Raw genomic sequence first — 24,153 nt, forward strand, 5'->3', positions numbered from 1 at the left:
AATCCTAGACCTACCCCTGCAGAAAGGAACAAGGTAGTGCCAGGGAGGGTCCCAGCCCACGGGATGGGTCCCACCTGTAAACGTGGGCATTAAACCAACCAATCCTTTGAGTGGTAGGAGAAGAAGCCTATGTGGACAAAATCAACTGCTCTTGCATTTCATCAGTTTTATTGGTCATATATCCAGAATTCATTATATAAATCTTTCAAAATAACCAGTTATTACAAGAATAGTTTACAATTCAGCTCTGATTGCACAAATACTTGACACAAGAAACCATTTTTACAAATACTTATTTTTCTTATAAGAATACTTTAGTACAGAAAATAAGTCTATATATCTTACAGCAAATTTTATGCAGTTTTTTTTTTAACCCATTCAACCATCATTTCAGGTTTCCTATCACAGCATATCCATCACATTCCATAAACCAACTTATAATCTGCAGCCACTTCTGATTTTCAGTTACAATTGAGAGTCACACTTTTAAGAGTTTTTAGGCTTCTTTTTCTGTTCATCTGAAAGAATTCACGTATTCAGGCAGAAGAGGTAATTTAAACAACATTCCTTCTAGATCTCATGTGTATCAGGTTAATCACCGTGCTTGGTGAAGAATCTTTTCACTTTTCACTTAGGCTAGACTGGCTGGTAGCTCACCTCTGCTGTATCAAGCAGAAGGGATAAAGTCCTTACATTCTTAAGAGTTTCTAAACTGCAAAAACAAAACCCTAGAAACAAGAGTTAAATACAAATACCTAGAAAGCTAAAATGTTTGCTAATGATGAGAAGTAGAGAACACTTTTAGAATTGAGGTCTCTCCTTGGTTGAAGAAGACATAAAAGATAGTGTACGGATGTGGCAGTAGTATTATGAAATATTGAAAAACTGAAAAAGGTGGATCACTTAGGTCAGTGGTGTGGTGTTCCCAAAGTCCCAGGAGATACAGAATCTTAGACTCTGGCTAGCTCAACTATTTGACATTCTTCTGATCTGTGGCTTTGAATAGCCTAATAAATACTCCCTTGACCAGAACAAGTAATCATTTAGGCCAGGGGAACTTTACAGGATACTGACCACATTCCTCTGAAGAGACAGGACAGCCCAGGGGAAACATTTGGCATTCATTCCATTCCTTCAGTTACTGAAAAGTGTGTCCAGGTAGCAAAAGCTTGTCTTACTTTTCAGGTAGCATGAATTAAAACCAAGAGCCTAGCAGCATTCTCCATCCAAGTTCCTGAGTGCTCAGCTGCGATCATCCAATATTCTTAAAAGGATTTTTTTTTATCAAGCCCTTGTCCAATAAGATATTTAACAGTACTTGGGGACTACAGTAGGTCCCATTCCTCTGCTTTTTTATTTCTCGTGATTTCTCTTTCTCACCCCAGTGTAACAAGTTGCTACAGGTTTTTACCAAAATACCAAAGCAGTATTTTGGAAATGAGTTATTTTGCATTACGGAAAGTGTCCGATCACATTATAATGGGTCAGATTTGCATTTAACTGGGAGATGGCCACATCGGGTCTACTGCAGGGATTTTGCAAATTCGGCATAGTCGATGTATCCATCATTGTTCTTGTCATCGTCTCTCAAAACACCATCTATTAAGTTGATCAGCTCATCTTCGTTCATTGGTGCCTGCTCACTTCCCTCCTACAAGGTACAAATCACACCAAGATGAGCTGTATCTTTTACTGAAAGCGCCTGGTTAATGTCCAAAATAAAATGTCCATAGACTCCTTCAAATGTAGTACTTCTATTTCTTGGAAATCCACAAGCCACATGTTAGATCCAGAGTCAATTCACAACAACCCAATTAAAACATGATATTTGGCAGTTAAAAGGACGATGCAATCAAAGTAGGCCCTTGCTGATTTGTTTTAAAAAATACTTTTCATTCTTTTTTCATTACCAAAGTCATACATGTTCATTGTAGAAAGCTGGGTCTGGCTTATAGAACTTGGAGTCTCACAGATTCCAGGACCCACAAATCTATCCTAAAGAAAAGCTCACAGCCCAGGCCCTTCCACAGGTCAGCTCTGCTAAAGTGGTGAGAGCCCACACTAGACATCTCGGGGTCAGGACAAGAGGAAGAAGGCATTGCCGACCAGCAGACCCCGTTACAGTCTCTGAGGTGAAGGCACTTCTGCTCCAGAAGCAGGTGTGGCAGGGCTCACGTTGCCAAGGGCTGAGCTAATGCTGCTCCTATCTGTGGCCAATTCGTCTTCTATCACCTCTCCCATGTCCTGACCCTTTCCTCTCCTGCCCACCACCATCCTCGCCTGCCAGGGCAGCTGGACCTTGATTCCTCTCTCAAAGCCAGCCTTTGCTAGCATCCATCAGTCTGCCTCCCACAACAAACACTGCATTAGTCATGCTTGTCTCCTGTGCAAAGCCGCTGGTGCTCCCCACTACCTTCAGAGCAAACACAGCCCGGCTCGGCTGGCAACCGGTGTGAGCACACGCCCCTCCCCAACTTCGCCTCTCCTCCTCTCTTGAGATTACAGTGTGGTCAAGTGGAACAGACATTAGATCTGGAGGCATAAGATCGGAGTTTCAGTTTCCTCACCTCTCAAATTAGAGATAATAACAAGGACATGACCATCATACTGTATTACCCAAACCCTTATCATCAAATCCCTTGATCCCTTGGACCAGACAGGCCATTCTTCCCAAATGATATAACCTCTCCCCAGTTCTGCCTTTTGAATGTGGTCTGCCTTTCAGCTAGTTCTCAGACCCTGGCACATGGTGGAAATGCCAGTGGCACTTGCTAAAGAGCCAAGGCAGGCTCTGGGGCTTCTGCCTCAGCTGGTCACCCTTTGTGAGAAGGCCCTCTGAACAGGAAAAAAGGCAGAGCAGAAGGTGAGCAGAAAAAGGAGAAGCAGTAATAGTGTTGCACAAGGACAGGGGAAGCCATCAGGAGTAGGGACTGAGTCCCCAGAGGGAGGCCCCTCCAAGATGCTGCCCCCTGGGCCACTGCCCGACCTACCTCCTTATGAACATGAGTGATGGCCGTGGAGAGTTCTAGGCCGTCAAGCAGATTATTGCCATCATAATCATGCATTTTGAAATAATGGAGCTGCAGCTCTTGTGGGGACATCTCCGCCTCTGGTTTGTTGATGACACCTTCGAGATGCTCCATGATATGCCTAAAGACCAACAGAGAAGCTCAGACCACTTGGCAGCGATGCTGGGCTGGGATCCTGCTGAAATCTTAAAGACTCTGAAAAGTTCAAGATCTTCAAGTACACCCATCGCAGAAAAACTAACAGAAACAGTGGCAGACCACTCTCCAAGAAGATAGACATAGGCAAGGCCATGAAAGGAGTAGGGGAAAAAAAAAAAAATCAAACAGTTCATCTGTTATGCCGGCAAGATTATGGGTGCTTTTTCCTTTTTATTATTAGAATATGGTTATAACATTTGGGGGTGTGTGTGCATGTTCAGTCGTATTCAACTCTTTGCGACCCCTTGGACTGTAGCCCGTCAGGCTCCTCTGTCCATGGAATTTTCTGGGCAAGAAAATTAAAGTGGGTTGCCATTTCCTACTCCAGGGGATCTTCCAGACCTTGGGACTGAACCCATGTCTCTTGGGTCTTCTTCAATGGCAGGCAGGTTCTTTACCTAACATTGTTGGGGGAGCTATTAATTTTTTTTTTTTTAAAGCAATTTAAGGATAATAGAGCAGGAACTGTAGGCAGGAATGTGTGAGGCTAACTGGCCCAGGGTAAAAGTTCCAACAAATGATGCAATGTTTGAACATGCCAAGAAAAAAGAAAAAGATCTTGTCATAAGCAAGAAACCTTAGCTCTATTTTGGACTCTGCCACTACCACTGGTGTCTGTGTCTATCTGCCTGTCTGTGCTGAGAGAGACAGAATGAACTCAGGAAAGCCATTCATCCTTTTTGAGTCTCATCTGTGATCTGATGGCAAAAGAAGAACACCTGGACTTACAGGTGGCTACAAGGAATAAACACCATGCTTGGAAAAATGTCAAGGGGTTGTACAAATAGTAGAAGGCAAAGGGGACAGCGTGTGCCTTTGCAGCTGGCTGCAGCTGCAGACGGGGAGGCCCCTGGACCACAGCCCTGGCTGAATACGTACTCTTGGTCATGCACTGTGTTCTTATCCAGGCCCATGCTGCCGTGATGGGAGGAGCTGGCCCCGGGCTCCTCGGCCCTGGCACCCGGGGCACAAAAGGCCCAGAGCAAGCCACACAGGAAGGGGATTCTGAGCAGTCGCAGAGATCTCATGGTCACCGGTACCTGGGAGGTGGGGAACAAGAAGGTGGAGACAAGAACACCAGAACTGAGGTTCTTTCAAGACTTGACACAGCACACTCCTGGGAACTGGGTGAAGGAGCAGGGCTGGGGAAGAGAACTGGCCAGCTCCACCACCAGACTGCAGGATGACCTCGGGCTCTCCAAGTCCCCATCACTCAAATGGGCTGGCGGGTCCATGACCTTTCCTGAAGCCCCTTCAGAATGCCAAGCAGCTCAATGAGAGTTTACCGGGATCTGGAGAGCACTCCTGCCTACGAGCAGCTTACAGTCTGGTGAGAGAAATACTTCCTGCCAAGAGCACTAATCAAGGCAGAAAGTGAGGTGTACTAAAGAAAGAGGAAACCCTCTGAGAGTTCAGAGGACGAAGTGTCCTTTGGGCTAGAGAAAGCCAGAGGTTAACAGACATGGGGACACTTCAGCAGGTCCAGATAGAGGGGTGTGCAGTGGACGTGCAGGAACTGAAGGACGAATGGAAGATGTGAGTAGAAGGGTAGGTGCAGTCAAGGGGGAGAGAAACTCCAAGTGGGTGAGAGGGACTTGAGCTTAGAGGGTATGAAGTGGATGGAACAGTGGGCAACAGGCTGCAGAGGTTGACCAGGCCATGCTGGAGGCAGCTCTGCATGCTAGGCCAAAGAGGCTGACATTGTCTGGGGATGGATGGGAGCCACTGAGGGAGATGAGAGCAGAGATGGTTTCAGAACGGCTCATCTGGCAGTGCAATGGGGAAGGTATTAGGCAGAGTGAGACCAGAGACAGGGGTTGAGGGAAACAATGGGTAGGTTAGATCAAGGCCCACGGCAGTGGACATTATCCCCTGCCTCGTCCACCTCCCAGGGCTGTGAGGGAGGCAAGCAATTGAGCCACGAGAAAGAGCACCAGGGAGGAGAGCTCCACAGGGATTAGGTTCCATCTAGTACTTCCGGGGTTTGGCTGGACTTGGAGTCATGGTCAACAAGGAGAAACAGCTGGCTACACAGCAAGCTCCCCGAGGACAACAGTGCCTTGTTCCCACCTGTACCCCACCAACACTCAGGCCGCCTTGCTGCTGCTGCTAAGTCGCTTCAGTCGTGTCCGACTCTGTGCGACCCCATAGATGGCAGCCCACCAGGCTCCCCCGTCCCTGGGATTCTCCAGGCAAGAACACTGGAGTGGGTTGCCATTTCCTTCTCCTGCTATTAAGCTGAAAGTCCTGATCCTTCCAGGGCTTATAGACTGACCTCTATTAAAAAAAAGAAGTTGAAGGACAGCCAGGAGACCTCTACTCAGAGGTGTTCTGGCCCCTTTCACCTACCCCAAGAGGCTCTGGAGGGCAGGACCCTAGGAAAATGCCATCCCCACAATGTTTAGGAAAATTTCCCAGACCCGCTTTGCTGGATATCAGCAGTATACCCTCTCTTAAGGAGACAATGGTCCCTGGGATATATAACTTCTAGGTGTAAAAAGAAGCATCGAGTCTTGCAAATGAATAGGGACATCAAAATGCAATTGTCATATTTCATAACAGAAAAAGATGTTCAATATACACCAAGTGAAAAAGAGCAGGCTACAAAAGTCTGTAAAGAATAATTCATTTGGGGGAAATTCCCTGGTGGTCCAGTGGTTAAGACTCAGTGCTTTCACTGCTGTGGCTCTGAGTTCAGTCCCTGGTTGGGGAACTAAGATCCCACAAGCCACGTGGTACAGCCAAAAAAAAAAAAAATTCACTTTTGTAAAAAACAAAACAATGTATGTATATTTCTCATACACAGAACAAAGACTAAAAACTATTAAGAAAGATTACTTTCTGAATTATGAGATTAGAAGTGACTTTTATTTTTCTTCTCTTTACTTTTCCATTGCTTCTAAAATTTCTACTATAAACATGTGTTTTCTTTACAAATATATATTTAATGCAATTCATCCCATAATTTTGTTCCAGTTCTATATGGATGGAATAAAAAGGGGGATTCCAGTTGAGTATCATCTCTAGAAAATAATTCAGGAACAGCCAGAAACTACATCCCAATTTTACCAAATAGAAGTGTCCAGGCACTGATGAGGCCACTGCCCTTCTACCTGGTACCTGAAAACAAGGTCTCAGGTTACTCTCCGCAAAGACTGCCCCAACCAGAGAAGAATAGCTTGTTCTGACCACACACTGCAGAGTTCTGGGACAGGAGGAACCAGAGGGGGAAGCCTTTAAGATTCATAATGCATTAGATGTCTCTTTCTCCAGCAAGCCTTATTCAATTCCGAGTCTGGCTTAGACGCTCTTCCCATATGCTCCTAAGTGCTTCCCTTCAGAAGGGTCCTGTCTGTTGCTGACAACAGCTGTGCAGCCTGTCAACACGTCTGAGGACCTCTCGGTACCCTCTGTTGGACTGGGCTCTGTGAGGCTGGGGGCTGGATTCCCATTCGCAGCACTGGGCACAGTTCCTGCACAGAGGCTGGAGGTTCTCAGCCTTCGTGCCATGGTCCTTGGGAGCTGGGGAGTTATCATCCTCACCCATACACTGCCAGGTCTGATGTCAACGTAACTGAGGATGAAACTCGGTTCTGGCGCTATCTATCAGATAGTAGAGCTCAGTGATCAACAGACCCCTGGCACCATCTCCTAGAACCGTGTGGTTGGATACTTAGTATATCAGGAATGGGTGGGGTGAGGGGGAGAGGTTCTATTGGAATAAGGCCAAAAAGCAACCAAGTGCTTGGTAATACAGTAACTTTGAGTCCAAATTATCCCCTCTTCAAAGGAGACCGGATAAAGGCCAAGACCATCCATTTGTGGCTCACCCCATTCTGGCTTGCTGTGCCAGGTTTCCAACCTTGAGACCACAACAAAAGCCCAATCTGCAAACACAGAAGAGAAACTCCCCCTAGCAAGTGCTACAAGAAGAACAGGGAATCTGACTGCCACCTGACAAACCATACTGCTCGCACCGAAAAGGAAATATTAGCAGCCCCTTCCGCCGAAAGAACAAGTTGCATCACCCACACTCCAACTATTTTGCTCAAGGCCATAAGCAAAGAGCTTGGCAGATAAGCCCCAGGAGTTCCTGGGTTCACTGGCCTTTCAGAAAGTGTAAAGGCTAGGCTAGAGAAAAATCCAAAGGAGGAGAGATTTCTGAATTTGAGACGTCCTTCACAGGCACTCTGGGGAGAAGCCCAATACCACTGACGGCGGCCGGCTCCCACCGGGCCTTGACTGTAACAGGGCTTTCCTCCAGGCTCCAGCAGCCTCTCCCAGTCCTAGGGCATTTGTTCCCATTCGCTCCACCTGTCCATCTGCCCTCTTCCTTCCAGGCCCAGTTCAAATGTCATCTCTGTGCTCTCTCAGCCAAAGCCAGCTGTTCCCTCCTCTGACCTCAGTCTGCGGTCTCTCACACTCACTTGGCCTTAACATATGGTCACATACTGTTCTACTTTTATTTTTCTCTTTCCCTCCCTCTGTGAAGACGGGGAAGCTATTTTCTCTGTCTCTCCTTTACTCCTTTAGTGAATTTGTAACAAAATACTGAGCTCACCTGGAACGGCATGCCTTCACTCTGTATCAGGGCCCTGGGCCCTGGAACCCAGGTGTGTTGTTTCCTATCACAGAGGATCTGACCTAAGCTAGAAAAATAACTTCCCTCGGGAGTCCTCCCAGCAGTGGTTTGGCCTGGCCCACTCTCATTGTGTCCTTAGTCTTATCAGCACCAAAAAGTCTGGAGTCAGCCTTCCTCCCATCAGTTGTAGGCAACTTTTCTCTCATGCTACCGCCCTTAGTTAAGAATCAAACTCAAAGTAGCCACACATCCTGTACCCAGAGTCGATGCCAAAGAAAAACTCTGACTGGTACTTCCCCATTTAAAACTGCCATGGTCCTGGACTGAAAGTAAGGAAAGAACCAAGTTCCTAGAAAAAGAAACCTCTACATGGGCTGGGGGTTGACAACTGATTCTGGAGAAGCAGGCAGTTAATAACTTGATCTATTTGTTCATTTGGGAGGGAGCTGGCATGCTTCATTTATACATTTAACTAAACTGTTTCCTGGGTTTCCCTGATGGCTCAGCAGTAAAGAATCTGCCTGCAATGCAGGAGACGTGGGGTTCAATCCTTGGCTTGGGAAGATCCCCTGGAGAAGGAAATGGCAACCCACTCCAGTATTCTTGCCTGGGAAATCCCATGGACAGAGAAGCCTGGCAGGCTACAGTTCATGGGATTGCAAAAGAGTTGGATGTGACTAAACTACAACAACAACAACTTCACTAAACAGCTTGGTGCTGCACAAGGTTCTGAGGACAGGTATGTCTGAGGATAGGATAATCTGTGTGACAAGAACCAGACAGGCTCCTGTCACACAGATTACAGCCCAGTGGAAAAGACCAGTAAATGGACAGCTGTAGGGCATGGCAATAGCCCCAACCCCTGGGTTAATATATGAAGGATGATTTTTTTCAATTAAAGGATAGCACTTCAGGTAGAGCGAACTTACTGTAACAAACACCTAAGCCTAGAAGGAACTTGGTCCAATCTGGGAACTAAAAAGGGTTCAATATGGTTGAAGACAGTATAGTGGAGATGGATGAGTTAGTAAAGTAAAAAAAGAAGACCGGTCACCAAAGGCATTGAAAGCGATGTTCAAGAGCTTGTAAGAGCAATGGGGATCCACAGAAGGAAGACCAGGGGATGGGGGGAGGGTTCTGGTGACCGTGATCAGATTTCAGTTTTAAGGCCATCACTCTGGCTTGCCAACATATAACAAAGCACAGAGGACGGAGAAAGGGCACAGGGGAGAGATGATGGTGGCCTGAACTTGCTAGAGCAGAGGAACTGGGCGTGGAGAAGTCGGCGTATCCAAGGGAGATTTGTGATGGATTCGATGTGGATGGGGAAAGCGTGCAGGAGGTGGGAATGACGTGCAAGTCTCTGCTTGGGCATCTGGATGGATGGCGGTGCCATGCCCACACAGGGGATACAAGGGAGGAATACAGGCTTCCCGCCTCCCTGTTCCCCTGGCATAGCCTGGCCAAGCTCGGCCCCCGTCAGTGTTTACTGTCTCTCCCAGAGAGAGATGGGGTACCAGAGGCAGACGGACAGCAACGACTCGGGCCCGCGCGCAGGTCCACCGCAGGTCCTCCAAGAGCGCGGAGATCGACCCCGGCCGGCCCATCAGGCTTTAAAGCCCCTACGGCATATGCCCCGGGAGGGAGGCTCTGCTCTTAGTCGGCTAGCTTCCCGGGGAGGCTCGGGGTCCGAGACCCCTACCCAGGCCGCTCTTGCCTTCCAACCCTAGCCAGAAGCCCCGAGACCCTCCGAAGGAACGCCAGGATCCCGCCCCTCTGCAGACTCCTGAATGCCGCCCCACGGACCTTCTCCTCCAAGGTAGGGTCACAGGGATCACAGGCCGCAGCCGGATCGCGGGAGGTCCCCGGTTCACTCACCCTCGCTGCCACCAGCTGCCACCAGTTTTTCCCCAGACGCGAAGCCCTCCAGCATGAGCCTCGCCAGCTCCCGTCTTCAGTACGTTTTTCCTCCGCTCCGCCCCCGCCCTGGCCCGTTGTGCGCACGCGCGTCCCTTTCTGCCCGCCCATTGGCGCCGCGGGCCCCGCCTCTGACCAGTGCGGGATCCGGGCCGCTGGGGTGATTCCACGTGTAACGGCCTCAGGCCCAGGAAGGACTGGGCGGAGGCATTTCTTCTGTCTACCGTCCATAGGGCGACACTCGGTTGGATCCTGGGTTGGACCACCTGAACCCCCAAGACCGTAGGGGCTAGGCAAGCCCTGAAGCCCCCAGGATTGTAGTAGGATGAGGACGTTGGCTGGCGGATGCAACTGGCCCCCAAACTGGCTTTCAGCTCCATCACCAGCTCCACCTCTACAGGGTCCTGGGTTTCTCTGACTGCAAGTTAGGAAAAAATATAATAGCGTGAAGAAAAAAATTGTTGCTTGCCATTCCACTTCTGTCGGGATCAAGCCATTAGCCCCTGCAGTTGCTCACCAACCGTGGGCCCTGGGACCAATTTTAGGATGGAGAAAAGCAGGAAACGTAATGTACTTCAGGTATACTTAGATAGATTAAGATGCAGCTCTAAGGAAAACATTCAGATAACCCTAGGAAATACAGAACTGCTGTGGGCTCAGCCAGGGATTGAAGATGATGCAGGGACTTAGTTGAGAGAATCATGTTGGGAGTCTGGAAACTGGGAGAATCAAGCACCCAGGCTTCCTATCTTTTTATGGGTTGGCAGAATGAAGAAAGAAACATGGATGGTGAAAATATTGCCTAGGATCAAGTACCACTTTCCAGTTTTAATAGCTCAGAAAATTATTTCCTCCCTTCTCTGACCATTGTGGCAGGACAGCAGGGTCTTAGTTGCCCAGTCATGTCCATCTCTGTGACCCCATGGACTGTAGCCAGCAAGGCTCCTCTGCCCATGCAAGTCTCCAAACAAGAATACTGGAGTAGGTTGCCATTCCCTTCTCCAGGAAGTCTTCCTGACCCAGAGATTGAACCCAGGTTTCCCACTTTAGAAGCAGATTCTTTACCATCTAAGGATAGAGGACAGCCTATTAATCCCAGACTCCTCCTCCTTTCCTTACTCTGAAGTTTGAGTTAGTTTGATCTAGTTCATTTTTCAGCTCTCCCTCTGCTGTCCATCCATTCGTCCATCTGATGGTTTATTCATTCATTCAGTAACACTTCTTGAGTACCTCCTAGGTACTAGGCTCTGTGCTAGGAGTTAACCCAAGAAATGAATACAAACAAGAAATGGTCTCCTTCAACAAGTTCCATGTCTGATAGATGGATAAAGCATTTCTCATTCTATTTATCCAACACTTCCACTTTTTCTGTGGATCTTATCCTGTGTCATCTCTCTCTTGAATCACCAATCGCTCCCCCTCTAATAGACCATCCCCCGGATCATTTCATCTTGCTGTGGTTTCTTGTCCACTGCATTACTGAAACTGCAGTCTCCATGCAAATTCAGTGGTGCCCTTTTCTTTTTCTTTGTTTTCACTCTCCCTCTCAGTACTATTTCTCACAGTCAGTCATTCCTACTTGGAAACACCTTCTTCTCTTGTTTTTTGATGCCATGTACTCGGTCCTCCTCCTACCTCACTGGCTGTTCTTGGGTTCTTTTCACTGACTTCTCACCTACTTCTCAACCTATAAATATCGGGGTGCTTAGGGTTCTATCCTTAGTCCCCTTCTTTGTCAACCTATCCAGTCTGCTTATGTGATTTCATCTAATCATGTGGTCTTAGGTGCCATTTACAAGCAGATGACTCCAAAAAAAGATTTCTAACAGTGACCTCAGCCATTTAAGTCCTGACTCCTCAAAATAACTGCCTACTTGCCATCTCCACAGGAGTGTCTAACTAGGATCCCAAACTTAACTTGGCTCACTGAAATATTTTAACCCCCAAACATGTACCTCTCTGTTTTCCCCAGTTTAGCAAATGTCACTGCCATCCATTTAGTTATTCAAGCCAGATTCTAGGAGCTACATTCCCCCCTGCCCCCAGCTTTACTGAGGTATAACTAACACCCAGGAAACCATCATCCGCTACTTAAACTACTGTGAGAACTTCCATTTTAGTCCATGAGACATTTGTTTAAGCCATTTATAGAGGAGTGTTCTAGAACTTGTAGCTGAACCCATTCCTAACAGGCAAATAACTTGTTACTAAAAGTAGAACACAAAAACCAATAATAAAATGTGGGATTGGCTAACTGAAGTAATAAGGTAGCCAGTGGTGAAGACTCTCTATTCCATATTGGAAGTTGGTGACCAGCATGTTACGTAGTAAAGAGTTGAACTGCTGTCACTTGCTAGACCTTGGAAAAAACCCACACGCTAACCAAAGTTGTATTATTGGAGAAATCTCAGGAATAATACAGAACACTTGAGAGTGTTGCCTTTTTTTCTTCCTTTTTAAAGTAGCTTTCAGCAAAGTCCTTCAAGAGAGTGGCAAATCCAGATTAGAACGGATTTGAAAGCAGAGGTTAAAGAAAATAAGGCCTTGGTGAGAGAGGAGGACTTGATGAGGTACCGCTCACAGCCTAAAGTAGCTGAGTCTCACAATTTGGAGCCTTGCTGGGTTGAAATAAACAATTTTCTTTGAATATCCAAGTTGAAGTCAGAACAAATGGAGACAGGGAAGAGGCAGCTTTATCAGGAGATAAGATAGAGGCCCAAGGGAGCAAAGATGGACCACAGGTGGGGACCATAGGTGGCTTCTCTACCTGCTTTGTTTTGAATTACCTCCACTGCAACTGAGCACACAGAGACCAGCCCCTGTAAGACTTAAATATTCTTATACTTGGTCTTGCTTGTTTTCCAAAAAGAAACATTTGAGGTATACACAAGAAACTAATAAAAGAGAACCGAGGTGAGAAGAAGACCTCATTTTATATCTTTTTATATTGCTTTCATTTTTAAAAAGTCAAATATACTACCTATTTTGGGGGGGGATATAGTCTTTCATTAGAAAACCATTTGAAGACTCTTTAGATAAGTTATGTGATTGTGATTACTCATGCATAAACTTGACCAGAAGCCTAACAAATGATGGATGGAGTCATATATCCCTAAAATCTTAAGCCTGGTCAATGGTGGTCGTCTCTGTTAACAAGGGAGGGGCTGCCAGATCCCTTACAAGAACCTGATACGTGGTCACGGAAGACACCCCTTGTTTCTGTCCAGCAGGACTGGACTGGATGTGGCTTACTGACTGGGGTATAATCTTATGTTTTTTATTCTTTTTTTCTGAAAAGAAAGGAGTTTTATTATTTCTTCACATTGTGCATTGACTGTGTTTCCCTGTATTTTGATTTGGTTTTCTTCTTTAGAGCTTATTGATGCACGGTTGTTCAGAAAAAAACACACTCCTGTTTTCCTTTACTCACACACACAATACTTCTGACAGCAGATGTGTGGGGTGTTCTCCCCACACTAAGCAATTCTCTGCAACACCAGCTGAGTGTTCTACAATGCAATTCAATTATGACACTAACTGAAGTTAGTACAGTGCCCACAGGTAAAGGACTCAGCTGCATAAGACTGCTGCCCACTTCCAATTCCAAGCTCAGCAAGTAGGTCCCCAGGTTAACAATGACTTCTGTTGGACTTGGCTACAAATTGAAGGTTCCCATGACTCCCGCCAGAGATTTTATCACCTGCTAGAACAGCTCACAGAACTCAGGGGAACATTTACTTGCATTTCCCAGTTTATTTTATAGTACAGGTTACCATAAAGGGTACAGATGAACAGTTAGATGAAGAAATGTATAGAGTGAGGTCTGGAAAGGCACGAAGCACAGGAGCCCCTGTCTCTTTGGAGTTGCGGTACCCCACCCTGCAGACATGTGGATATACTCACCAACCCAGAAGCTGTTCAAACCCTGTACCACTGAGATTTTTATGAAGGCTTCCCCATACAGGCATAATCAATGATTAACTCAATCTCCAGTCCTTTCCCTTTCTTGGAGGTTAGTGAGTGGAGCTAAAAGCTCTACCTGTCTAATCATGGTCTTTTGGTGACCAGACCCATCCTGAAGCCATCCAGGGGCCCACCAAGGGTCACCACATTAGAACAAAGTACACTCCAATCACCAAGGAAATTCCAAGGGATTTAAAAATCATCATGAACCAGGGTCAAAGGCCAAATATTAGAACAAAGATGCTCCTAGTGCTCCTGTCACTTATGAAATTACAATGGAATTACAGCTCTGTGCCAGGAACCAAGGGCATATATATATTTTTTTTTCTATTATTTCACAATAGTACACACAAAAGTACACATACAGAAAAGCATACAGCTCAATAAGCTTTCAGGAATTGAATGCCCCCATATAACCAGCACCCAGATCAAGAAGCAGAACATTACCAGCATCCTAGGAGACCTACCTGTGCTCCCTCCAAGCACCACCCTCTCCCTGAAAGGCAACTGCTATCCTGGCTTTTGCTAACACCACAGAGCGGCTTTTACTTGTTTTTGTTTTTTCTATAAATGGAACCCACAGTACATACTCTTTTGTCTCTGGCTTCTTTTACACTGCATTGTTTTGAGACCTGTACATAGTGTGTGCATCTAGAACATTCACCCTCATTTCTGTATGCTGCTCCCTTTTCCCTTCTACCATCAGTGGACATCTGGGTGGTTTCCAGTTTCAGGTGGTTATAAATTATGCTGCTTCAAACTTTGTACAACACATGTTTTCTTGCACACCTGCTCACGTCTGTGTCAGGTATTCACCCGGCTCAGAGTGAATGCAGGTGTTCAGTTGTACGAGATAGTGCCAAAAATCTTTCAAAGTGGCTGCGTCAATCTAGACCAGCAAGAGGATATGGTGTTCTATTGGTCCCCGTTCTCTCCAATCCTTGGTACATCCCATCTTTCTCATTTTAGCAGGCAATGAACTTGTCTTGGCTTAAATAATCCAACCATGAGAAGCCACACCAGAACCTCAAAGAGGGTCCTACAGAGTACACAGAGAACCTGGACTCTATGTGGTAGGCAGGAGCTGGCTGAGACTCCTGCCTAGGATTACCTCCTGTATGGAGTGAGTGCCCCACCCCCCCACCCCCCAGGTTAAATATGTATGTGGGAAAGAGAGGGTGTGCCTAGGTTTTAAGTAACCCAAGAGATACACCAGGCCAACACTGGTTAGAGTGGGTGGTAGCCCAGTTTCCATTTTGAACACCCTTCTCTCTTGTCTATCTCTACAATAAAGGCTAAAATACATTAAACACTCACTTCCCCATCTTTTTTTGCAGTTAGATGACCAGGGAACACAGTTCTTGGCAATGAGACATAAGGGGAACTTGGGAAATCTTTTGCTTTTCTAATAAAAGAGACAAGTGCAGACCTCTCCCCTTCCTCCAGTTGTGAATGGGGATGTACAGCCTCAACCATGGAGGGAAGTGGGAGAGGATTTAGAAAGACTACCCCAATGCTGTGGGGCCACTGAACCAACACCAACAGCTGCTTACTTCCAGATATCCTCTTATGAGCAGAGGACTCCTATTTGTTTAAGCCGCTCTAAGACAGTTATTTGCAGTCCAAAGCATTCCCAAGTGACACAGAGGCCAAGCAAGATGTGGACTCAGATGGGAATTGGATTTGTCTATGTGAGGTCACTGCGGGCTCAGAGACCGGTTTATGTGGAATTCTGGACAGCAGCCAATGTACAGTGGGTGGTGAGTGCCTGGCAGGTAAGACTGCGTACAGCAAGTGTGGGCAAGCCTTTCAAGTTTGCCTGTGAGGGAAAGGAAAGTAACTGGAGGAGGACACAGGATCCAGAAGGGTTATCTTTAAGGTGGAGGACCTTGTGCATGTCGAAATCATTTTGAGAAGGAGACCAGCAAAGACAATATTGAAAAGAGCAGAGTGGAAAAAACTGAAAGAATAAGGTTATTGAGGAGGCAGGAGAGAATGGATATAAAGCTCAGATGAATGTGAGCCTGAAATTTGGGCATGCCGAATTGCTTTTGTTGTGTCCAACTCTTGGTGACTTCATGGACTATAGCCCACCAGGCTCCTCTGTCCATTGGATTCTCCAGGCAAGAATACTGGAATGAGTTGCCATTTCCTCCTCCAGGGGATCTTCCTTACCCAGGGATTGAACCTGCATGCATTGCGGGCAGATTCTTGACTGCTTGAGCCACCAGGGAAGCCCACTAGTTCTGGGAGTGCTGTGACTGGGGGAAGGGCAGGCAGCTGGGTCAAAGTTTGAAATCATCATTGTGAAACTGGGACAGCAAGCTGCCTAGAAGAGATAGAAGACTTTCCTGCCTGACTTGAAAGCTCAGTTGGAGTTAGGGATCATTCATTTAGAATGGTAGTCTGCATAATTATTTAATTACATACAATGGTTAATGTACACTTTGTGAATTTTAATAAAAAAATTTTTTTTGCATTTAAGTTACACATGGATGTAGCTAGAAAAAAAAATTAGAACAGAAAGTTGTCTGATAAAAAACCAAGTTCCTCTCTCTCAATCACCACATCTTCCCATCTTGCATGCTGCTGTTTAGGATCACACCAAGGTTGAGTGGGGGGCTGAACTGGAGAAGAGTAAGCGGAACAAGGAAGTTCTTACTTAACGGACACAGTAAGTCAGCTCTTCTTCCCTCCCTCCATCTGATTGATGTTTAATGCTGAGTGCTTTCTTGTGGCTCCCCTGCTGGACCCTTCACTGAAGGTCCCCCGACAAGAGGACAGCACTCTCTTTTGGAAGACTTGGGTTTCTCTGGTGGCAGATTGTAAAGAATCTGCTACAATGCAGGAGACCTGGGTTCAATCCCTGGAGAAAGGAATGGCTGGCTACCCACTCCAGTAGTCTTGCCTGGAGCATTCCATGGACAAAGGAGCCTGGTGGGTTACAGTCCATAGGGTCACAGAGTCGGACATGAATGAGTGACTAAGATTTTCACTTCCACTTTTTTTCTGGCCCTCTCTCAAAATATTGTTTTCCCTGGTAGTCCAACAGGCAATATTTTGGGCAGAATCCCTTTAAAAATTATCCCAATCTAGTTCAAGAGCTCATGACTTGGGTTGGGTTTGAGAGGAGACCAGGGTAGAGCCCCCACTTTCCCTTGGGTATTTTCCAGGAGACAACAATCCCCAGGGGGCCCAGTATGGAACCTGAACAATGGAGAAGCGATACTGAGAGTGATGTCTAGAAAGATGAGCCTGAGAGCATCCTCAAGCCCTCAGTCCCTTGAGCCCCAGCATGGTTCAGCCAAGGGAAGCAAGAATTCCAAAGTCCTCCAAGAAGGCTAGTGTGAAAGCAAAGCACACTAAATGAGACCTGGTCACTTGTTGTTGTTCAGCTGCTCAGTCATGTCTGACTCTCTGTGAGCCCACGGACTGCAGCATGCCAGGCTTCCCTTCCTTCACCAACTCCTGGAGCTTGCTCAAACTCATGTTCATCAGGTCGGTGACGCCATCCAACCATCTCATCCTCTGTCATCCCCTTCTTCTACTGCCTTCAGTCTTTCCCAGCATCAGGGTCTTTTCTAATGAGTTGGCTCTTTGCATCGGGTGGCTAAAGTATTGGAGCTTCAGCTTCAGCGTCAGTCCTTCCAGTGAATATTCAGGACTGATTTCCTTTAGGATTGACTGGTTTGATCTCCTTGCAGTCTAAGGAACTCTCAAGAGTCTTCTCCAACACCACAGCTCAAAACTATCAATTCTTTGGTGCTCAGCCTTCTTTATGGTCTAATTCTTACATCCATACATGACTACTGGAAAAACCACAGCTTTGACTAGACGGACCTTTGTTGGTAAAGTAATGTCTCTGCTTTTGAATACGCTTTCTAGGTTTATCATAGCTCTTCTTCCAAGGAGCAAGCATCTTTTAATTTCATGGCTACAGTCACCATCTGCAGTGAGTTTGGAGACCAAGAAAATAAAGTCTGTCACTGTTTCCATTGTTTCCCCATGTATTGGCCATGAAGTGATGGAAGTGGATGTCATGATCTTAGTTTTATTAATGTTGAGTTTTATGTCAGCTTTTTCACTCTCCTCTTTCACCTTCATCAAGAGGCTCTTTAGTTCCTCTTCCCTTTCTGCCATAAGGGTGGTGTCATCTGCATATCTGAGGTTATTGATATTTCTCCCAGCAATCTTGATTCCAGCTTGTGCTTCATCCAGACTGGCATTTTGCATGATGTACTCTGAATATAAATTAAATAAGCAGGGTGACAATATACAGCCTTGACATACTCCTTTCCCAATGTGGAACCAGTCCATGGTCCCATGTCCAGTTCTAACTGTTGCTTCTTGACCTGCATACAGGTTTCTCAGGAGGCATGTAAGGTGGTCTGGTATTCCCATCTCTTTAAGAATTTTCCACAATTCTAAGAATTTTCCTCATCCCCTGACCTGGTCACTGGGATGAGGAAAATGCAAATAGACACATCTGACAGTGAGAGGCCATGGCAGGATTTTGGACATTAGTGGCACATACAGAAAACAGGGGCCTCTCCTGTCCTGGGCCTATTTGCTTCCAGAGTTACTCTTCACTCTTCCCCTCTTGTGTTCTGCATCACAAGGGGACTGACCACAGTGCGTTGGTGATTTTTTAAACTAATTAAAAAAAATTCTCCATTTGTTCATAATGACCCACTCCTGTTCTTGCAGGGCATGAGTACTAGAGGGTAGATGCAGATCTTCCAAGGGTGTCCAGGCACGGGTAGTTGCAGAGATTATTTTCCAGCCTGTCTGTTTTCCTATGCACTCCACTAAAATTGGCCTGCTTAACAAGGACCTGCCTTAGAACATCATGCCATTTGTCCCTTTCACAATCATGTTCCCTCCTCACTTTAAAGTATGAAATCCCACCCTGAATCTTACTAAGATGCATTGTCCCAGGGCAGAAAAACCTCAAGGTAACCACAGAGGGGAAATCTAAAATACTGATGTCAGTAAAATCTGCTTAATCAAGACAGTGAGGTAGGGCTTTTCTCCATCTCTTACTCAATATTTCTGAAAAGGCAAAGCATGCTGCTAAAAGTTTGGAATTCTGACTTCTGTTGGGGGATGTTCTTTTTCAGATATACTATAAACTGGGGTGTTGGGAATGATACCTATCTGTATTTAATGGCCTCACTTCTTCCATCCCTGACTGTTATCAAAGAACACATAAGTCCTGATGAAAATTCCCAGGACTATTGATTTCTGAAACTTCTAAATATATACACTTTCCTCCTAATAAGTCAAATGCATTAGCATTTTTTAGCATCCCTTCTGTCTCCCTCTTCTCCCCACCATCATATTGTTCTTGTTTGGAATTTTTGACATTATTTATTTTGGATAAACATTCTCTCTTTTAGTCTTAGCTTTAAAAAAATTTTTTTAAACAGCAATAAATTTATCAAAATATTTGATCACCCTGACATCCCATATATCTTGAAGGTTCTTCTGGATTTGTTTTTCTTACATGAACACTTCTTTTAAAGGTGTTTTGATTGTGGATTTTTGTGTGTTAAACTTCGAAGGCTTTGTGTGCTTGAAAACGTTCTTAATACTCTCTCTCACTGAAATGAGAATTTGGCTGTACTGTATAAAACTTCAGATTCAGCTCTTTTCTTTCAATTTCTAAAGAAAGAAATAAATACATTATCATAAGAAAAGCTATACAATCATCTAAAAAGATGGGGTGGGGAGGGACGGTGTTTGCCAGAAGTTAAAATACATTCATAATAAAAATGTTCTCCAAACTAGGAACAGAAAAGTTGTTTCTCAACCTTGATAAAGGGCATATATTAAAACCCCACAGTTAATGTTCATGTAGTAGAAGACTGAATATGTTTTCCCTAACATCAGGAACAAAGCAAGGATGTCCACCTTCAACACTTCTACTGACCATTACAGTAGAGCTTCAGGTCACTGCAAAAAATATATATAAAAGCCACAGAGATTGGAAAGGAAAAAGGAAAATGGTCTTTACTCACAGATAACATAATCGTGAGAAGGCAATGGCACCCCACTCCAGTACTCTTGCCTGGAGAATCCCATGGACGGAGGAGCCTGGTGGGCTGCAGTCCATGGGGTCGCTAAGAATCGGACACGACTGAGCGACTTCACTTTCCCTTTTCACTTTCCTGCATTGGAGAAGGAAATGGCAACCCACTCCAGTGTTCTTGGCTGGAGAATCCCAGGGACAGGAGAGCCTGGTGGGCTGCCATCTATGGGGTCGCACAGAGTTGGACACGACTGAAGCGACTTAGCAGCAGCAACATAATTGTGCACATAGAAAATCCTTCTAAAGAATCTACAAAAGAGCTACTAGAACTCTTACATAAGTTTAGCAAGGCCACAGGCTATAGGTCAATATAAAATATCAATGATATTTTTACATATCAGCAATGAACATATGGAAAGTTTAAAAAATATCATTACAGGAGACTTTCCTGGTGGTCCAGAGTCTAAGACTCTGCACTCCCAATGCAGGAGGCTCAGGTTTGATCCCTGGTTAGGGAACTAGATCCTGTATGCTGCAGCTAAGACCTGGCATGGCCAAATAAATAAATATCTTTAAAAAACACCCAAAACATTACAATAGCATCCCAAAACACAAAATACTTAGGGATAAGTCTAATTATTTTAAACATACTTTTAAAAAGTTATTAATTTTTAATTGGAGGATAATTGCTTTACAATATTGTGTTAGTTTCTGTCAAACGTCAACATCAGTCAGTTCCCTTGCTCTTGAACCTCCCTCCCACCTCCCGCCTCTTAAACATACTTTTTTAACAGTCTTGAAACTGAGGGCAGTCATCAATTAGAATCCTTGAACTATAACTCGCTTAATAATAACTTGCAACCCACCTTCACTAATCAAGCTTGCTTTAATTGTTCTTGCAAATTGCATACCCACCAAGATTCTCCATAGCTTGGACAATAAATCACAAGATTTCTTTAACCATGTTCTAGAGAAAAATCTCTGACATATGGGTCGCTATAGTAATGGTTGCTTAAGTTGTTTTTCAGGAACATGGGGATAGTCTTGCCCAATTCACACTGGTCAAGATGACTGACCATTCAGCTGTGCGAGTTTCCAATAGATGTCAGAGGGACAAAAACTCCACCCTTAGGACATGCTAATGCTGCCATTTTCTGAGCATGTGTCCCATGAAGAAGTATGCAATGCAAATAACCTGCACACAACACTGATTACTTCCCCCTTTTTCTTATCTTCAACCCCCTTTCCTCATGCCTCAGACCACCCTGCTTCTTTATCCCATAAATATCCCAAGCCTCTCATCTTTACAGAGGTGGATCTGAGACTTGTTCTCCCATCTCGCTTGGCTGTCTCATGAAAAAACCCTTTCTCTGCTGCAAACTGCCACCTCTCAGTGCTCGGCTTGCTGCGGAATGGGGCACATGGACCTCATTTGGTAATAGTCTGGTAATTCTATTATCTAAAGTTATTGTGGTCTAGTCCTGCTTCTGTGTTTATTTTTTTGACCCCGTGAAAGCATAAAAAGTGAAGTCACTCAGTCATGTCTGACTCTTTGCTACCCCGTGGACTGTAGCCCACCAGGCTCCTCTGTCCATGGGATTCTCCAGGCAAGAATACTGGAGTGGGTTGTCATTTCCTTCTTCAGGGGATCTTCCCTACCCAGGGATCGAACCTGGGTCTCCTGCACTGCAGGCAGATGCTTTACCTTCTGAGCCACCAGGGAAGGCCCAACTTATGAAAGCATAACTCAGAGACATTTAGTTATCTGCATGCCAAATGATATACTTACTTGTTTTAAGGAAGACAGTCACTAGGCTGTTGTCAACAAAAAGGGCTTTATGAGAGAAGAAAAAACTAAAGACACTCTAGGCACAGTAAGTTTTTGGATTCTTTTGGTTTGACATTTGGGTGCTGCTGGTACTGCTGCTGCTAAGTCACTTCAGTCATGTCTGACTCTCTGTGACCCCATAGACGGCAGCCCACCAGGCTCCCCCGTCCCTGGGATTCTCCAGGCAAGAACACTGGAGTGGGTTGCCATTTCCTTCTCCAATGCATGAAAGTGAAAAGTGAAAGTGAAGTCGCTCAGTCGTGTCCGACCCTCAGCGACCCCATGGACTGCAGCCTTCCAGGCTCCTCCATCCATGGGATTTTCCAGGCAAAAGTACTGGAGTAGGGTGCCATTGCCTTCTCCGGACATTTGGGTAGGGGGAAGCTAATTGATTAGCTGTCATCTAGCAGAGCGTAGTCTGTGAAGTGTGCTCTTGAACAGGCTGGTTAGGATAAATAAAGAAACAATTTCAGCCCCTGTCAGATTCCTCTGATGACTTGGAGATTTTAACTGTGGGAATATTCATGCCAGGCTGAGGCTACTGTATTAGGCAAGGTCCATGTCACTTTCCTCCTCAGAATTTCTCAACTCTCACTCATGGTGATTATTTCCTCCTGCATTTTGCAATTTTAGGTAATGGCCTCATCTGATCACAATAAACTGTGGAAAATTCTGAAAGAGATGGGAATACCAGACCACCTGATCTGCCTCTTGAGAAATCTGTATGCAGGTCAGGAAGCAACAGGTAGAACTGGACATGGAACAACAGACTGGTTCCAAATAGGAAAAGGAGTACGTCAAGGCTGTATATTGTCACCCTGCTTATTTAACTTATATGCAGAGTACATCATGAGAAATGCTGGGCTGAAAGGAGCACAAGCTGGAATCAAGATTGCTGGGAGAAATATCAATAACCTCAGATATGCAGATGACACCACCCTTATGGCAAAAAGGGAAGAGGAACTCAAAAGCCTCTTGATGAAAGTGAAAGAGGAGAGTGAAAAAGTTGGCTTGAAGCTCAACATTCAGAAAACGAAGATTATGGTCTCTGGTCCCACCACTTCATGGGAAATAGATGGGGAAACAGTGGAAACTGTGTCAGACTTTATTTTTCTGGGCTCCAAAATCACTGCAGATGGTGACTGCAGCCATGAAATTAAAAGAAGGTTACTCCTTGGAAGGAAAGTTATGACCAACCTAGATAGCATATTGAAAAGCAGAGACAATACTTTGCCAACAAAGGTCCGTCTAGTCAAGGCTATGGTTTTTCCAGTGGTCATGTATGGATGTGAGAGTTGGACTGTGAAGAAAGCTGAGCGCCAAAGAATTGATGCTTTTGAACTGTGGTGTTGGAGAAGACTCTTGAGAGTCCCTTGGACTGCAAGGAGATCCAACCTAGTCCATTCTGAAGGAGATCAGCACTGGGATTTCTTTGGAAGGAATGATGCTAAAGCTGAAACTCCAATACTTTGGCCACCTCATGCGAAGAGTTGACTCATTGGAAAAGACTCTGATGCTGGGAGGGATTGGGAGCAGGAGGAGAAAGGGATGACAGAGGATGAGATGGCTGGAAGGCATCACTGACTCGATGGACGTGAGTTTGTGTGAACTCCGGGAGTTGGTGATGGACAGGGAGGCCTGGCGTGCTGCGATTCATGGGGTCGCAAAGAGTCATACACAACTGAGCGACTGAACTGAACTGAACTGTCTATGGCAATCATGTATAGTTCACTGGAGCATATATTCCTTTCAAAGAGATTTTATATTTGCTTCTCTCTGCTTGGTATCCACTTTTAAGTTAATTTTTCAACTTGTAGGCCCCTGCTTTCTATAGGGAGTACAAAATTGAAACCTAGAACTGAGTAAAGGCAGACTATAATTTTAAATTCTCAGTTCAGTTCAGTTTTCGCTCAGTTGTGTCCAACTCTTTGTGACCCCCATGAACTGCAACATGCCAGGCCTCCCTGTCCATCACCAACTCCTGAAGCCTACCCAAACTCCTGTCCATTGAGTTGGCAATGCCATCTAACCATCTCATCCTCTGTCATCCCCTTCTTCTACCCTCAATCTTTCCCAGCATCAGGGTCTTTTCAAATGAGTCAGCTCTTCGCATCAGGTGGCCAAAGTATTGGAGTTTCAGCTTCAACATCAGTCCTTCCAATCAACACCCAGGACTAATCTCCTTTAGGATGGACTGGTTGGATCTCCTTGCAGTCCAAGGGACTCTCAAGAGTCTTCTCCAACACCACAGTTCAAAAGCATCAATTTTTCAGCACTCAGTTTTCTTTATAGTCCAACTCTCACATCCATACATGACCACTGGACAAACCATTGCCTTGACTAGATGGACCTTTGTTGGCAGAGTAATGTCTCTGCTTTTTAATATGCTGTTTAGGTTGGTCATAACTTTCCTTCCAAGGAGCAAGCGTCTTTTAATTTCATGGCTGCAGTCACCATCTATAGTGATTTTGGAGCCCAAAAAAATAAAATCAGCCACTGTTTCCACTGTTTCCCCATCTATTTGCCATGAAGTGATGGGACCGGATGCCATGATCTTAGTTTTCTGAAGGTTGAGCTTTAAGCCAATGTTTTCACTCTCCTCTTT

At 45.4% G+C, this 24,153-nt stretch overlaps 1 protein-coding gene, 1 long non-coding RNA gene and 1 other non-coding gene across 6 annotated transcripts; 1 reads left to right on the plus strand and 2 right to left on the minus strand.

Annotated features, from left to right (window-relative positions):
- Window positions 1-151: 151 nt before the first annotated feature.
- On the minus strand, window positions 152-9,843 carry MCFD2 (multiple coagulation factor deficiency 2, ER cargo receptor complex subunit). Of its 4 annotated transcripts, none has more exons than XM_055540016.1 (4): window positions 9,688-9,843; window positions 4,107-4,267; window positions 2,991-3,150; window positions 152-1,651 (listed from the first exon to the last, which is right to left on the minus strand). In XM_055540016.1, the coding sequence occupies exons 1-4, from the start codon at window positions 9,835-9,837 to the stop codon at window positions 1,523-1,525; spliced, it is 600 nt and encodes a 199-aa protein (XP_055395991.1). In that variant the 5' UTR covers window positions 9,838-9,843; the 3' UTR covers window positions 152-1,522. The 4 variants fall into 4 exon arrangements, with proteins under 4 accessions (XP_055395991.1, XP_055395992.1, XP_055395993.1 ...); XM_055540017.1 differs by having other exon boundaries at window positions 9,616-9,746; XM_055540018.1 differs by lacking the exon at window positions 4,107-4,267 and having other exon boundaries at window positions 9,688-9,806.
- LOC129623029 (uncharacterized) lies at window positions 9,017-10,570 on the plus strand. Its single transcript, XR_008700259.1, has 3 exons — window positions 9,017-9,151; window positions 9,540-9,628; window positions 9,960-10,570. It is a non-coding gene; the product is annotated as an uncharacterized LOC129623029 (long non-coding RNA).
- A 10,801-nt stretch (window positions 10,571-21,371) lies between these two features.
- Window positions 21,372-21,443, minus strand: TRNAC-GCA (transfer RNA cysteine (anticodon GCA)). The gene has a single exon. It is a non-coding gene; the product is annotated as a tRNA-Cys (tRNA).
- Window positions 21,444-24,153: the final 2,710 nt, after the last annotated feature.

The sequence above is a fragment of the Bubalus kerabau genome, chromosome 11, assembly GCF_029407905.1.
Source record: "Bubalus kerabau isolate K-KA32 ecotype Philippines breed swamp buffalo chromosome 11, PCC_UOA_SB_1v2, whole genome shotgun sequence".
Lineage (NCBI taxonomy): Eukaryota > Metazoa > Chordata > Mammalia > Artiodactyla > Bovidae > Bubalus > Bubalus kerabau.